The sequence below is a fragment of the Diospyros lotus genome, chromosome 8, assembly GCF_014633365.1.
Source record: "Diospyros lotus cultivar Yz01 chromosome 8, ASM1463336v1, whole genome shotgun sequence".
In the NCBI taxonomy this organism is placed as follows: domain Eukaryota; kingdom Viridiplantae; phylum Streptophyta; class Magnoliopsida; order Ericales; family Ebenaceae; genus Diospyros; species Diospyros lotus.
This window is the reverse complement of record NC_068345.1, coordinates 41,583,497-41,599,585: the sequence shown is the minus strand read 5'-3', so window position 1 is coordinate 41,599,585 and position 16,089 is coordinate 41,583,497. Positions and strand designations below refer to the sequence as shown.

At 36.0% G+C, this 16,089-nt stretch overlaps 2 protein-coding genes across 2 annotated transcripts; both read right to left on the bottom strand.

Moving 5' to 3' along the window:
- Positions 1-1,075: 1,075 nt before the first annotated feature.
- LOC127807760 (pentatricopeptide repeat-containing protein At4g04370) lies at positions 1,076-4,242 on the bottom strand. Its single transcript, XM_052345819.1, has one exon. It carries the CDS (start codon positions 4,225-4,227, stop codon positions 1,858-1,860), a length of 2,370 nt encoding a protein of 789 aa, XP_052201779.1. The 5' UTR covers positions 4,228-4,242; the 3' UTR covers positions 1,076-1,857.
- Positions 4,243-4,732: 490 nt separating this feature from the next.
- Positions 4,733-8,807, bottom strand: LOC127807086 (uncharacterized). Its single transcript, XM_052344699.1, has 7 exons — positions 8,400-8,807; positions 8,098-8,164; positions 7,161-7,207; positions 6,801-6,888; positions 6,489-6,622; positions 6,287-6,385; positions 4,733-5,290 (listed from the first exon to the last, which is right to left on the bottom strand). The coding sequence occupies exons 1-7, from the start codon at positions 8,685-8,687 to the stop codon at positions 5,210-5,212; spliced, it is 804 nt and encodes a 267-aa protein (XP_052200659.1). The 5' UTR covers positions 8,688-8,807; the 3' UTR covers positions 4,733-5,209.
- Between the last annotated feature and the right edge of the window lie 7,282 nt (positions 8,808-16,089).

Sequence of the window (16,089 nt, the reverse complement as noted above, 5' to 3'; positions counted from 1 at the left end):
GACAAAGTCTTTGAAAGAGGTGGTTTTTAGTATAACTTATTGATGGTTTAAAGGGACAAAAATTATCCTTATGTCTTTTTTTTTTTATTTAAGATAATCGTCCTTACGCAGTTTTCGGTGCTCATGTTCTCAATTACATCATGAAAGGTAAATCGTAAGTGTGATATTTCGTCTCGCTATGTATGTCGAGAATTGAATTCACGACTCAGTGGATTGACATTAGTATATTACTTATCCGATCATTTGGCCAATGTTTTGAGAACTCTTTTTTTCTATTTGATAAAGAAAAAAGAGATGCATGTGAAAAGAAAAGAAAAATAAAAAAAGTAAGCAAGTGACTATCTAATAATTATTTAAAGTACATTAAGGATAATATTTAAAAAGAGGGCATTCTCTATAAATAGAAAGAGGACTTTTCTCTAGAAAGAATAAAAAAAAAAAATTTACCCAATAAGTTGTTATTGTGTTTATATTATTTATGTGTTATTTGATAAGTCATGATTTTTGAAAATTTATATTTTTGCATCATTAAAGTTGTCTTAACACAATGCAAATTTATATGATTACCTTGTTACTAATCATGATATGCTTTATATATAAAATATATGATGGAGGTGATCGAAAACTTTTAAAAAAAAAAAATTACTTCTTATCAACTCTCTCATACCGTGACATGCATATAATTAAGTATGTGTAAATATTTTCACACTAACAACTAACTTATTGGGTTGTTAAAATTCATATTTATTTGTTTAAATTTTTTAAATAATATTTCGCCTAACACGCTCTTAAGGATCTAAGTTAAAAAACAATATATATAAACATGCACACACGTTCGCGTGCACACACACATGTTAATTTATATGTTGATTACGATAGATTATTAAAAACGATAGATATTGTATCTTAATGTAAGACTCTTATGCTTATTTTGTAATATGCAAATATAAATATGTTACTTTTTCTTCTTAATGTCTTATTTCCCTAGTTGCTAATGGAGGAGTTTGGTATTTTTCTTTTGAAATGATAATAAAGAAAGTATACATATACAAATATATAAATATATATATACACACACTTATGCGATTTAAATTTTTATATGTCATTAGCAATTGCATGTTCTAAGAAGGTTTCTTAGCCTCTTGTAATCTACATGGTTGACAAGGTCAAAACGAATTTTCTGTTATCAAGACTATTTTATTTCAAGACTCACTTGTTTGACCCATTATAACTTGCAGGAACCTATTTACTCTATTAGATATGAAGAGATCTATATAATATCTAAAAATAAAAACTTCTTTTTTGTTCGTGTTGTGACACCTTCCATATACTTTCCTTTGTTTAACTTTGCCCCGTCTGTCTTTCTTTATCTTCTTCGTTCTCCTTTTCAGATCCCTGTTTGAATTGATGGTACTGCTCAATGATCAACTCCATTGCTGTTCTCTGTTCTGCTCTTCCTCCAACAGCCTCATGACCCCATTCCTCACTTGGTTTCTGCCTTTCCCCACTTGCTGTTTTCACTTGTTCCCAAAATGTTTGTCAATCTCCTCGAATTCGGCAGCTGGGCTCACTTTCTTGATCTCATTTCATTGACCTCTATACCCCTAGGATACGAGGTGGTGGAATGAGGTTGATTGAGCTTCTCATGCTCCTTTCAGGCACAGCCAGCCTTCCAATGGTATCCAATAGGATTGGAGAAAGTAGGGAGATCAATCTGGACAAAATGTTGATCTCATGGTGGCAATGGCTTTGTCTTTGTCTGATGCCTTCTATTCCCAGTTTAGGAGAAGAAAGGGTTCTAATTTGAAGAACTCTACTGGAAAATGCACTCCTCCTTTAAGGAATCAACTTGGGCATTCATAGTGTATCCACAGTTTCATTGGTTTCGAGCTTTAAGGTAACTCCAAAATCCCTAATTTCTTTGTTCAAGAATTTCAAAACTTGAACTATGTGCTCACACTTCGGATGTGAACTGTGATGAGTGAAAAATGTCGTAATGATTCCATTCAGTTCAATAAAACTCCAGCCAGGGAGTTTCTTAAGGCCAAGAGACTTCATCTGCATCCAGGCCTCACTCACATCATCCCATCTGTCCATTGAAGCATAGCTGTGCGCCAGTTGCAAATATTTTCCAGCATCCATAGGTTTCAAGAGGAAAATGTCTCTAGCAATAATGTCCCTCAATTCCAAACTACCACCGATCCGACAAGCATCAAGGAGTATGCCTAAAACATCCACTGCTGGTTCTGGGAACATATTCTTGTAAAAGTCATATGCTTCTTTGACTCTTCCTGCTCTACTAAGAAGGTCAACAATGCAGGCACGGTGCTCGAGTTCTGGTTCAATCCTAAAATCCTTTTTCATAGAGTAGAACACACTCAAGCCCTTGTCGACAAGCCTATTATGACTACAGGCAGATAGGACGGATAGAAAAATCACTGGGTTTGGCTCAAGGCCTGTAAGCAGAAACTTGTTGTACATTTCCAGGGCAACATTACCTTTACCATGGCAACCATATCCCGCAATGATTGTACTCCATGATACCAGATCATGCTGTGGCATCCTGTCAAAGCACTTCCTAGCAGTGTCTATGTCACCACATTTGGAGTACATATCTACCAAAGCTGTCTCAACCAAGATGCCGGGTCCAAGGCCGCTCCTAATAACAAAATTATGGACCCACGTCCCCTGATGGAGAGCCCCAATCGAGGCACAAGCCTGGAGAAGGGAGACAACAGTAATTGAATCAGGCCTCTGAAGGGTTGTTCTCATCTCATTAAATAAACTCAGTGACAAGCATAAATTCCCATTTTGTGCATACCCAGCAACAACTGCATTCCAGGAAACCACGTTTTTTTCATCCATTCTTTCAAAAACAACGCGACTCTGCTCCAGGCGATTACACTTTGCATACATTGTTACGAGAGAGTTTTCAGCAGTAACATCAACTGGCATTCTCTGACGGAGCATGTAGGCATGAATTGAAGTCCCCAGAGTTAGGGATCCCAGTTGGCCACAAGCTGCAAGGGCACTAGCTAGGGTGGCAGTAGATGGCACAACATTTGAAAGTAACATCCTTCGAAACAACCATAGTGCCTTGTCTGCACTTTCATTCTGCACTAGCCCCGATATCATTGCCGTCCACAAGATGACATCTTTATCTGAAACTCGTTCAAATATTTCAAAAGCATCATCAAAGTTTCCACATTTCAAATACATAACTATAAGTGATGTTTTGACATGGGTATTCAATTCCGATCCTGCAGTTACTATACATGCATGCACTAGTTGCCCCATTTCAAGATTACCCTGCCTTGTAGCAGCACAAACCATTGAACCAAATGTCCGCTGGTCAGGCCCCAGCCCTTCAATCCTCATTCTGCTCAGTAGATGAAATATTCCTCTCATATTTCCATCCAGAGCATAGCTTGAAGCCAGGGAATTCCATGAAACTATATCTCTCTTGTCCATGGATTCAAACAGCTCCTCAGCATCCTCAATTCTTCCGCACTTACCATATAAATTCACCATGGAATTCAGTAAAGCTATGTCACACCCAAAACCATATTGTATTGTACAAGCATGCACATATTGCACATAAAGAACCTCCAAAACTCCAGAGAGTAAGGCCAACATGGTAACTGAACAAGGTTTGATGCCTCCATATCGCATCTGATTATACAAACAAACCGCTGCCTCGACATTACCCGATCGCGAATAGCAGCTAATTATGGCAGTCCACGGGACGACGTTTCTTTCCGGCATCTTCTCAAACACTTGGCGGGCGTGGTTGATATACCCGAATTTATCGTAGAAGTTGATCAGGGAAGAGCCAATATAGGCGTCCGAAGAATACCCATTAACGACGATGTACTGATGGAAAGAAAGGCCGTGCGAGAGTAGGCCAAGAGAAGCGCAGGCTTTAAGCATACTGGGGAAAGTGAAGGCGTCGGGCGGAGTGTTTGTTTTGAGCATCGAGGAGTAGGTGAGGAGGACGGCCTCGTGTGCGCCTTCTGAGGAGAGGCGATTGATCATGCCATTGAATGACTTGGTGTCGGCGGCGGTCTGAGATGATGGTGGTGGTGGGTGGAAGAAACTTGGCCTGAACTTTATCATTTCAGTCACTTCTCTTCCACTGAAATAATGGGGATTCCAACGGCTTTCATGGCAAAAAAATTTCAGAACTTTTGTCATGAAACTGCTTCCAAAGTCGTGAGAAATGGTCATTCACATCTTTTAATATGTAAGAAAAATAGATAAACTAAGATGAGTTAATGTATAAGAATTTAATTAAGTTAAAATATAAATATATAGTGTAATTAAAATAATAAAAATATTAAATTATCGTGTTAAAAAAAGATAAAAAGAGGTTAAATTGGTTTTAAAATATAAAAAAAGATATCTAAATGAAATAATAAAAAATTTACAAAAAAAATAAAAAATAAAAATATTGGGACAAAAACATAGACTTGGGATTTGAAAGATATAGCTTCTCAATGGCAGTTTTGGTATTCATGAATAAAGGTGATGATGAAATAAAATAATGGATAAATTAAATAATACTATTTCATACTTGAGAAGATAATTTGTATTAAAGTGTTTTTTTTTTTTTTTTTTGTAAAAGTACATTTTTTTTTTTATTTTGACGTTAATAAAAATTTGTTGAATGTGCATGGAGTAAATTCACTCGACAATTAACACACAATAATTGACAAATTATGGCCACTAAATAAATACACAAAAATTGATATATAAATTCACAATAAGATTGAATCTTGATGAAAGGGAGAGCCGCTCTCTGGGATCAGTAATTTGCTTTTCTGATGGACCAAGCCAACACATGAAGCATAGTACTGCAATTTCATCATGAAGGCTTCTCCATTCAAGCTAAACCCTTGCCCCATTATCATCTCTGATGTCAAGATTCAAAGTTAACACATTACTTTGACTACAAACACACACCAGCTTTCTATAGATTTCAGATCAAGTTCCATATTGAGAACATCGACAGCTAATAGAAACCCTCATTATAAAGCCCACTCAAGAGGAGAGGAACCAGATAAGTTAACAGATCGTGGTCCTTCAAAATCAATAAAGCTAGCTGTTTGGAACTAGATAACCATAATCCCCTCATGAAACAGTATAACTGCAATTGGAAAATTTACAAAAAGGGGGGTGGCTGGTTCCCTTGGCAAGAGAATTTAGATTGCTAATTTGATTGCTTCTTTGGGTACTCCCTCGCACCAAATATGGTAGATCCAATCCTTACGTTGGTACTGCCCATTTCAACCTGCATCAGTCACCAAATCCATTAATTTCTTCTTATACACTGCTAAAACTCTAGGATTGCAACATCAATATGTTTGTTATAACAGTGGTAAATCTGTAAATGATTCGTATATGTATACATACACATATACGTATTCATTTGCATGCATGCTATCTGTTCCCACCATTGTTCTAAACCAAGTTGAATGCCATCGAACTTCATCATGTCCACCTTTTTTTTTTTTTTTTTCACCTTCTATCTCTTTCGAGGAACCCCATTCCATTTTATTTCCATTTAAATGGCTGAAATGTTTTAAATCTTTCAGGAGCCAGCAGAAACATTAGCAAACAAGAAAATGGTATATTTACATCAAAATATTCCATGGCAAATGAAATACCCAGAGATGATGAGTTCTTTCTCTGTATCTATCAGAGAAGTGCCTAACTCAATTTGTATTTCTTTTACTTTCTATTTCTTCAGGGAAGCAACTAAAATTTGACAACTAAGAAATCAATCTTTACACTGACAATAAGTATGAGCAAATAGAAGACAGGAGAGGAATGATAAAAAAAAGATAACATGATAGTGTAAACTTACTATTCTCTTCCACACTTATCTCAATTGCCTTCCTTTGATGTAGAATCATAATAACAGATATCAGAGATAGGAAGAAAGTGATGGGCAGACAGAAATTTAATCAACCAAAGAATGAAGAACCAGATAATATAAGACGACCAAGAAGAAACAAATAAAGAAAACAACCACAGGAAATTTAAAGCAAATGTCTGAAATGATGTTGTTGTTGTATGACAAAACTTGAAATGACCAGTTTATAGATTAAGTTTTGGGGACAATGGCAATAAATTTCTTTTATTATTTTTTTGACTTTTCATCCTAAAAAAAAAAAAAAAGTTTGTCAAAATAAAGGAGGATTTTTTTAGAGCAAAATAATAAAAATAATAATGGAGGATTTCACAAGCAGAGTCCAGTTCAAAATGAGATGAAGAATTAACTTACAGCAAGCTCAAAATCACCAGACATTCCCATTGATAGCTCACACTGCTCTTCTGCTATTCCAAGTGCCTTGCAAACTTCACTTCTACAGTTTGCTAATGCCTGGCATCAACACATTCATGAAATCAGGAAACTTAAGAACCGTGAGAACCAGAGAAGAAGAAAAAAGTAAGCATAGAAGAAAAGGTATGCATGGAACCAGAACCTTGAAGTTCTCAGGTGTTGAAGTATAATCTGGCATCCCTATTGTCATCAGGCCACAAAATTCAAGGTTTGGGCAGGCTGAAGTAACATGTTTCACAAGTTCCAAGCACTCAGATGGATGGACTCCAGATTTCGCTGCACCGAGTGAATAAGACTAAAAGGTGTCATTTCTTGTTTATACATTAGTATGCTAGAATTCATATAGCCGACCCCACATAGTGGGATAAAGGCTAGATATGTTGTTGTTGTTGTTGTAGTGAAGGAGTTAATGGTCAGACAAAATCATAGTCTAGAACTGTTGTCACTCACTCACTTTCTTCTCCACTAGTATTTACTTGAACCAAGATTTTCAAAGGTTTTCTTCCAATGTTTGCCACTACACGGTTGAGATGATTTGCAATCTGCAGAACACAAAGCAAAAGGATTGAAGTTGAACAATCATTTGTTAAATCAGAAAAAATGAATGGATGCTAGTAATCCAATTAAAAACCTGAAATACTTTTTTCTCTAATTAATTAGCAATCCATCAGCAATTTCACTTTCACATTTGAAGACAAATGGATATCTCTTAATGTTAATAATAAAAAAAAAATCTACAAAAGGACAAACACATCCCCTCATTTCAGAATTTGTAATATAACTTTCAGTTACTGATAATGAAGTCAACATTCACCTTCTCATCATCTACTGTCTCCACCATGGCCAGGTTTGGCACACCAGCTGCACAACAAATATAAGGACTAATTTTATATCCTCTTTCAAGCACAAAAATAATCTAAAGTAGAATTAGAACAAGCCATTTTGCATGTATCAACATGCATAGTAGAGATGAGCAAAGACTTGAAATTATATAATATGGCTCAATGACAGACTTGACATTTCTGAAGGATACATATCCAGATTGTGTCAGTCATCTAAAGCTCTACCTCATGCTCAACACATACTTTAGAAAATAGAGTTGATAAGGCACTGACACTCCACAATACACAAATTGGTTATTGGTATTCCCAAAAAATGCAGCTTCACTCCTTCCAATCTTTGTTCTCACAAACTCCTTTCATTTTCTTCCAGATTTTCAATAAAGTAATAAGTTCGATAGACATCTTGCTTCCTAATTTAACTCCTCCAAGTAAAACTCAACAAATCCAAGCATGCATGGTTCAGTTCCTACATTCTAACGATGAGAATAGGCAGTCATGATTGCCTTCCTGTCAGAAGCTCCAAAAATCATTTTCCTTGGTGAATATACCATTAAAAAGGCCATCAAACCTTACCAACTTGGCAAGAAGAAAGAAAACCTATCAAAAAAGCTATTTTCATCTAATAACTATGGTCCAAACTATTTTCATCAGAATGTAAATAATCTAAGATCTCCTGGCATGTGAAGAAATCATACAAAATAAATTTTCTTTATCTCCATTTGTGGATGCTTCACATATCATCTCAATTTCACAGTTCTTTTCAAAAAAGTCATAATTGCCAATTCAACACAAACATTGATTAAATTGAGATGAAATCAGCAGCAGCCTAAATTTCCCAGTTGCTGAAGTCAAAGTTCGTGAGCAGGATATAAACAAGTGAAATATGAGGAGAGATGAAACTAAACGTACTCAGCAGAGGCTTCACTTTATTGCTCTGCAAATTCCCAATAAAATGCCATTCAATATCTTCCGGAAGCTGCATTCGTTGAAATTTTGGAAAAGTTCAAACACTTAACTTAAAAAAAACATCAATCATCTCCAAACGAAAATCCTAAAAGAGGTAATTAGAGCAACAGAAGAAGTTTTTACATTTCGGACAAGCAAATAAAAAATAAAGTGACATCCAGCTTGCTCTTCCCCTACTTCAATCTCAGTTTTCAAACCAATAAAACAGAAAACAAAGAATCGAAGAGAAAGATGACTAAGAAAACCTGAGGTGCTTTCTCGACGATTTCCTGAACGTAGTTTTCTCCGAAAAAGCGGTGGCCAGCATCATAGACTTGGCGGACGAGAGTGACGGGCTTGGTCTTACTGACGGCCACGACTCTGATCCGATCGGAGGATCGTCCAGACCTCTCAGCCGCTTGCTGGACACGGTGGAGGACAGACCGGAGGGCCGCCGCTGCGACGCCGTCCACCGCAGAAGTGGCCATCGAGGACTGCTGCTGCTCTGCTGTCTCTTGGCTTTCTTCCTCTCTCTTCGATTCCTGATTGTTCATCACAACTTGCCTTCGCTCTAGATTTGTATCAACATCTTCACATGCGAAGGAATCGCCACCAAGCAAAATCAATTCGTGCTGGAACAAAGAAAGCTTGGGCGAAATGAGATTTGAAAAAGATTGCGGGCAACAATAAGACCTAGAAACAATGCTGAGAGTAATTTTAAAAAGTTTCTGGAAATATATGCAAATATTCTATAGTTTAGGACGATCATAAGAAATTTTCATGGGCCACTTTAATAGATTGTGAGGGTCAAGTTAGCAGTTATTTTGTGAATTTTCCAAACTTCAGGGGGAGTATGTAAATATTTTATGGTTGATGACCACCATAAGAAATTCCAATTCCATACTTGCCTGCAGTTAGCCACTCTTATTGGGCTTGATGCCGACCGAGATAACGGGCCGCTTTTATACTTTCCGGGCTCAGAGAGTCTTTTGGGCTTCAATAAGTAGAGATAGCGGACCATAGAGTACAACCGGCCCAAAAATACTTACCAGCCATATGGGCCGAATAATAGGCCATTGAAATGAGGCCCAAAAGCTTTATAATCCTTTCTTAGGCTCAAATATATAGGAGCGGACCGGAGTCAATGCGGTTATTGCTTCGACTCGTATTTTTCAAAAAGTGATACCCGCGCTAATAGTTTCTAAATAAATTAAATACGCGTATTAAGAGAGAATTTCACTTGCGTGTAATTGTTAATCCGTGCAATTGATAAAAGAAAACTTATAAATATATACATATATAATTTTTAAATTTTATTTTGATATAATATACAGTCAATGTTATTGAATTGAATTTAATTAAAATGTTTTAAATTGAAATAAAATCATTTAATATTTTAAATTTAAAATGTCATCCGAATAAGGTAGCTAGCTAGGTACATGAACTATCTAGCTCACTCAATCTTTGCCATAATTTATTTCTATTGATGCTTCTATGATATAGTGTTAGATATAAATACTTCACAGTATATATATAATAAATTCACATATTATATAAAATATTGATATTAATAAAGAAGAAGAATACCTCTATGCTCCATAACAGCGATGAAAATCTTGATTGCAATGGCAAGCACAAAAGCACTGCACTAGATCAAATCTTCCTCTTTTTCTCTGTTATTAGGCCTTAACCCTTTTCTTAATGGGAAGAAAATGGTGTAATAGATAATCAAAGTGAAGAGAGGACTTAGCCATATATATATAGAGCCAATAGGGTTTTACCCATCACAAAACCCTATTGGGCCTACATTTATTTCACAAACCATATTTATATAAATAGGCCTAAGGCCATTAAGGTACACCAAGCCCAAAGTCCAATTATGATCACATATAATTCATTTGGGCCTCCAGACATTGTTAAGCTGTAGCCCAACTGGTTTTTTCTTAAAAAAACAAAAAAACAAAATCCAATTAATATTACACACAAAATGAAAAAATTCTAACATTCTCCCACTTGTGCAATATTAGTTGGTGTCAATATATATATATATATATATATTTTGAAATTGACTCTCTAGTTGGACAACAAGAATTTAAAAACTTGAGTGGCCACTATTTTGAAAGCATAGCTTAATAGATAATCACCTCTAAACATGTTCCGTCCGAGTTAATTACCAAAATTAGATCATAGCCGTCAAAATGTATTTATTTCCATAAATTCGCACTATGGCCATAACTTTGGCAATTAAATTAACATGAACACAATATGATTTGAAAGTGTAGTATAGACAATAGCATATACCTTATATGATCTTCGTGCCAAGTCTATATCAATCCTTTAACTACCACTATCCATGAAAGCTGAATCTGAATGCCTTCAATAGTGATAAAAGAAACAAACATAACAGCTCCAAAATATACAGTGATATCACCAATCTAATGTCATGAAAAGATACATTAGCATGCATATGACTTTAAAATTTAACATGGATCCATGAAATAAATAGTCGAGTTCATTACATAATAATTATTAGGAGTAACAATTCAACAAAAATAACAACTCCTACTAATCAAGCACATCAAAAGACTCTAAAATCCCCATATTAACAACGTGCCTTTTAAAATCAATAGGTCGAAGTCCTTTGGTTAATGGATCAGCAGCCATAACCTGAGTATTTATGTGCTCTACAATAATATCACCTTTCTTGACCATGTCTCTGACTGAAAGATATTTGATCTCTATGTGTTTGGAACCACTAGAACTTTTATTATTTTTAGTGAAGAAAACTGCAGTACTATTGTCACAATAAATTTTGATTGGCCTTGAGATGGAATCAATAATCAAAATCCCAGAAATGAAGTTCTTCAACCACATAGCCTGTGATGCCCCTGCATAACATGCTACGAACTCTGCTTGCATAGTAGATGAAGCTACAAGTGTCTGTTTTGCACTTTTCCATGAAACTGCCCCACCGGCTAACATGAAAACATATTCAGAAGTGGATTTTCTTTCATCAGGACACCTTGCAAAATCTGCATCTGTGTACCCAACCACCTCAAGGTGATCAATTTTTCTATACATTAGCATAAAATCCTTTGTTCTTTGCAAGTATCTCATAACTCTCTTTGCCAACACCCAATGCTCAGGCCCAGGATTAGAAGAAAATCTCCCTAACATACTAACTGCAAAAGCAATATCGGGCCTAGTACAAACTTGAGCATACATCAAACTTCCAACAGCACTAGCATAAGGGACAGTTTCCATCTGTTGTTGCTCTATTACATTTTTGGGACAATTTTTCTTACTAGGCAATTCTCCCTTAGCTATAGGCACTTTCCCAGCTCAACAGTTTTGCATATTAAAGCGATTGAGAACACGATCTATATATGATCTTTGAGAGAGTCCCAACAAACTTCGAGTCCTGTCCCTTTTAATTTCAATACCAAAAACAAATGATGCTTCACCAAGATCTTTCATGTCAAAAGTCTTGGAAAGCATTTGTTTAGTATCATGAAGCAGGTTCAAATCATTACTCGCAAGGAGAATATCATCAACATATAGCACAAGAAGAACAAATCTGCTCCCACTGATCTTGAGATATATGCATTGGTCTATCTTATTTTCAGCAAATCCAAATGAAGTAATTACCTCATCAAACTTTAAATACCATTGTCGAGAGGCTTGTTTTAAACCATAAATAGATTTCTTCAACCTGCATACCAAATGTTCTTTGCCATTTTCTTTGAAGCCTTCAGGCTGTTGCATATATACTTCTTCATACAAATGTCCATTTAAAAAGGCTGTTTTAACATCCATCTGATGAAGTTCAAGATCAAAGTGTGCCACTAGTGCCATAATAATTCTGAAGGAATCCTTTGAGGAAACAGGAGAAAATGTTTCATTGTAATCAACTCCTTCTTTCTGAGTAAAACCCTTAGCTACTAATCTCGCCTTGTACCTTTCAATATTGCCTTTTGAATCTTTCTTAGTTTTGAACAGCCATTTGCAGCTTATAGGCTTAACTCGTTTAGGCTGTTCAACTAGTTCCCACACATCGTTGCGTGCCATAGATTTCATTTCATCCTCCATGGCTTCCAACCATTTATCAGAACAAATACTTGAAACAGCTTGGCTATATAAGATTGGATCTATAACATGACCAAAATCGTAGTCATTTTCACCAAGGTATACCACATAATCATTTGATATAGCAGATCTTCTTTTTCTCTGAGGGCGCTTATCAGGAATTTCAAGATGTGAAATGTGTACTGGAGCATCTTCATGTTGGGATACTTCTTCTGTTTGATCTGGTTCAAACCCCATCCTTTCATGTACAACTGGTACTGGCATTATCATAATTTCCTCTTCCACATTAACATCCCTTACACTAGAACAAGAACATTCACTTGTATCATTCTCCAAAAATTTTGCAGTGATAGAATCCACAATCTTTGTGCCTCGACTAGGGCAATAAAATCTGTATCTCTTAGAATTGTCAGGATAACCAACAAAGAAACAACGTGTAGTCTTAGGATCCAATTTACTCTCAGAAGGATTGTAGATTCTTACCTCAGCAGGACAACCCCAAACTCGGAAATGATTTAGGCTCGGCTTACGACCAACCCAAAGTTCAAAAGGAGTTAGAGGCACAGATTTACTGGAAACTCTATTCAAGATGTACATTGCAGTCTTTATGGCTTCACCCCAAAGAGACATGGGTAGATTACATCTACTTATCATCGTCCTCATCATATCTTTTAGTGTGCGATTTCTCCTTTCAGCTACTCCATTTTGATCTGGTGTGCTAGGCATGGTATATTGAGCAACTATCCCACAATTTTGTAGATACATGGCAAACGGACCCATACATTGTCCACTAGGTCCATGCCTACCATAGTACTCTCCACCTCTATCAGATCTCACAACCTTTATATTTTTCTCTCGCTGCTTCTCCACCTCAATTTTGAACATCTTAAACTTTTCGAGTGCTTGAGATTTATCCGCAATAAGATATACATATCCATAGCGAGAAAAGTCATCAATAAAGGTGAGAAAATATTTGTTCTCACATAATGTAGAGACATAAGGTCCACTTATATCAGTGTGGATAATTTCCAGAAGCTCATTACTACGAGTTGCACCTCTTTTCTTGGTTTTGGTGAGCTTTCCCTTTATGCAATCAACGCAAGTCCCAAAATCATTGAAGTCAACAGTAGGCAAAATACCATTTTTAACAAGTCTCTCCATCCTTTCTATCGAAATATGACCCAACCGTTTATGCCATAAGTTTGAATAGTTTTCTTTAATCAAGGTTCTTTTAACACCAACATTCTCAACATTCAAGGAAGTAGCCATGGAAGAAAAATTTAACTTATATAACCCATCACACAAGAGTGCAGTGCCAACAATAACTGAATTAAAAATCAAATTTAAACTTCCATTGCCAATACCAAAATGATATCCCGCATAATCCATCTTAAAAATGGAGATCAAATTCCGCCTAAAGGACGGTACAAAAGCGACATCATTCAAAACAAGGGTATATCCAGTTTCTAATCTAAACTCTACTGCTCCTATATCTTTAACTTGTACTCGAATGCCATTTCCAACCACCAGCGTTCTCTCATGATCATTTGGCTTTCGCTTGCTCTTGAACTCCTACAAGGTATTGGCCATATGAATAGTTGCCCCGGAATCAAACCACCAAGAATTCAATGGAACATCTATTAAATTGGATTCAAAACAAACAAAAGAAAGTGGTTTACCTCCACTTTTGTTCTTTGCCAACCAGTTCTTATACTTGTGACAGTCAAATTTCTTGTGACCCTTTTTCTTACAGAACCAGCAATTGATCTCTTTCTTGATAGCAGGTTTGGGGCCATTGCTCTTCTGATTTTTTATTTTGTTGCCACCTTTGTTATTTCTGCGATAATTGTGGCTTGAGGAATGCCCTTTCATGTTTGGTTGACTCACAAAATTCACACTACCACCAGAACCCCTAAGGATCCTCTTTTCTTCTTGGTCACAGATAGAGATTAGTTCATTGGTATTCCACTTATCCTTCTGAGTATTATAAGAAGTCTTCAATTGGTCAAATTGTGAAGGCAAGGAGTTAAGAGCATGATGAACAAGAAATGATTCAGTAATGGGGATCTCAAGCTCGGTCAGTCTAGCAGTTATATCAACCATCTTCATAATATATTCTCTCACACCACCCACCCCATCATACTTCATTCCTGTCAACCTATCCATAAGTTCTCCAGCATTTGCTTTTTTAGACGATTTGTATTTTTCTGCTATATCATCAAAGAATCTCTTAGCATTTTCTATCTTAGATATGGCACCAATGAGAGTATGGGAGATAGACCTTTTCATTATCATCAAACTTAAACGATTCGCCATTCCCCATTTTTCATACCTAGCTTTCTCTTCAATGGAACTCCTCACAGTTGGCTTAGGAGGCTCATTCTCATGTAAGGCCATGTCAAGATCCATCAAACCCAATTGAATTTCAATATCTTCTTTCCATCTCTTAAAATTGGTTCCAGTCAGAGTCTCAATGGTCAAAGTCTGATTACCGACATTGAAAGCGCAATGGGCTGTATATAAAAAAAATATATCGCAATTAAATGTAAGCAAAAGATAAACAAGAATAAACCCAAACATCTTTATGGCATTATTCTTACAAAAACTTAAGATGCACATTATAAAATCACTTTTGGGCAGAAAATATAATATACAACTTAAATTTTCAAGTAAGTAAATCAGGGACAAAGGATAAACAAGAATAAGCCTTAAACCTTTATGGCATTATTCTTACAGGAATTTAAAATGCACATTATAAAATCACCTTTGGGCAGAAAATATAATATTCAAGTTAAATTCCCAAATATGAAAAATAAGCAACTCAAAAACAATCTCCTTTGAGATAAAAGTTTCAAGTCACAATATATTTTCACATTTACATCATGTCATCTAAATTAAAATACACAATTAACCCCTTTGGGCAGAAAATTATGCACCTCAATTCAAATAACAAATGTCCCAAAAATAATTAAGTGAAATCAATCAACTTAAATTTCCTTTTTTTTTTTTTTGAGTAATGGATTTATCATTTAATTATTAATTTTTTAGGCTCAAAATAAAATTTTAATTTCAGACCCAAAAATATAATTTAAATTATTAAATGAGTAAAGCCCATAACAAAACATATATATCCCAATAAACATATGGGCTAAGTTAATAAAAACAGGCCCAAATAATCAAATTAAAACCCCATAACAAAATAGGCCCATGAATTGAAATTAGCCCACTTGATAAAAGGATAACCCAAGCCCAATAAAAACAAATTTTGGATCTGCTGGAACAGATCCACTTATGGGTCTCTTTCGGATCAGGTTAGACGGCCCAGATCTGACCCGAATAACAACCCAGCCCCATTTAAAACCCATATTCTTCATTCTAGGGTTTCTTCTCAAACCCACCGCCTCCATAGCCTCTCCCTTCCTCTCTGTGCATCGCCGCTGCTTCTTCTTTCTATTTGTTTCGCTGGCCGCCTCGCCTTCTTCTTCTCCATTCAAGGCCGCGACTGGCGACGCGGGCCATCGGCGACGACGAACTACGCCATGGCCATCGCTGCCACTGTCTTCTCCGTTTTATTTCATCACCATCAACCCAGCGGTATAGCCTCTTTCTCTTTCTTAAACCGTAGCAGTGAACAGATTATAAATATGTATGTATGTATATATATATATATACTTTGCTTAGTTGCAAAGAGATTGGAGAAGACAGGGCAATGGAAGATATATATCTTATATAATATAAGTATTAGTTGCAGAGAGATTGTATATAATATATATATATATGTATTATATATATATAAGTAAATGTTCACGGCAGAGGTGAACAGTTTGTAATACATGGACATTGCACAGTAAAAATTCACAATATATGCAT

Excerpts from the sequence above, each read along its gene's own strand:
- LOC127807086 (XM_052344699.1), bottom strand. The coding sequence starts at position 8,687 with ATGAACAATCAGGAATCGAAGAGAGAGGAAGAAAGCCAAGAGACAGCA. Across the intron at positions 8,165-8,399 it reads TCGTCGAGAAAGCACCTCAG|CTTCCGGAAGATATTGAATG; the intron begins GTTTTCTTAGTC and ends CAACGAATGCAG. Across the intron at positions 7,208-8,097 it reads TAAAGTGAAGCCTCTGCTGA|CTGGTGTGCCAAACCTGGCC; the intron begins GTACGTTTAGTT and ends TTTGTTGTGCAG.
- LOC127807760 (XM_052345819.1), bottom strand. The coding sequence starts at position 4,227 with ATGACCATTTCTCACGACTTTGGAAGCAGTTTCATGACAAAAGTTCTG.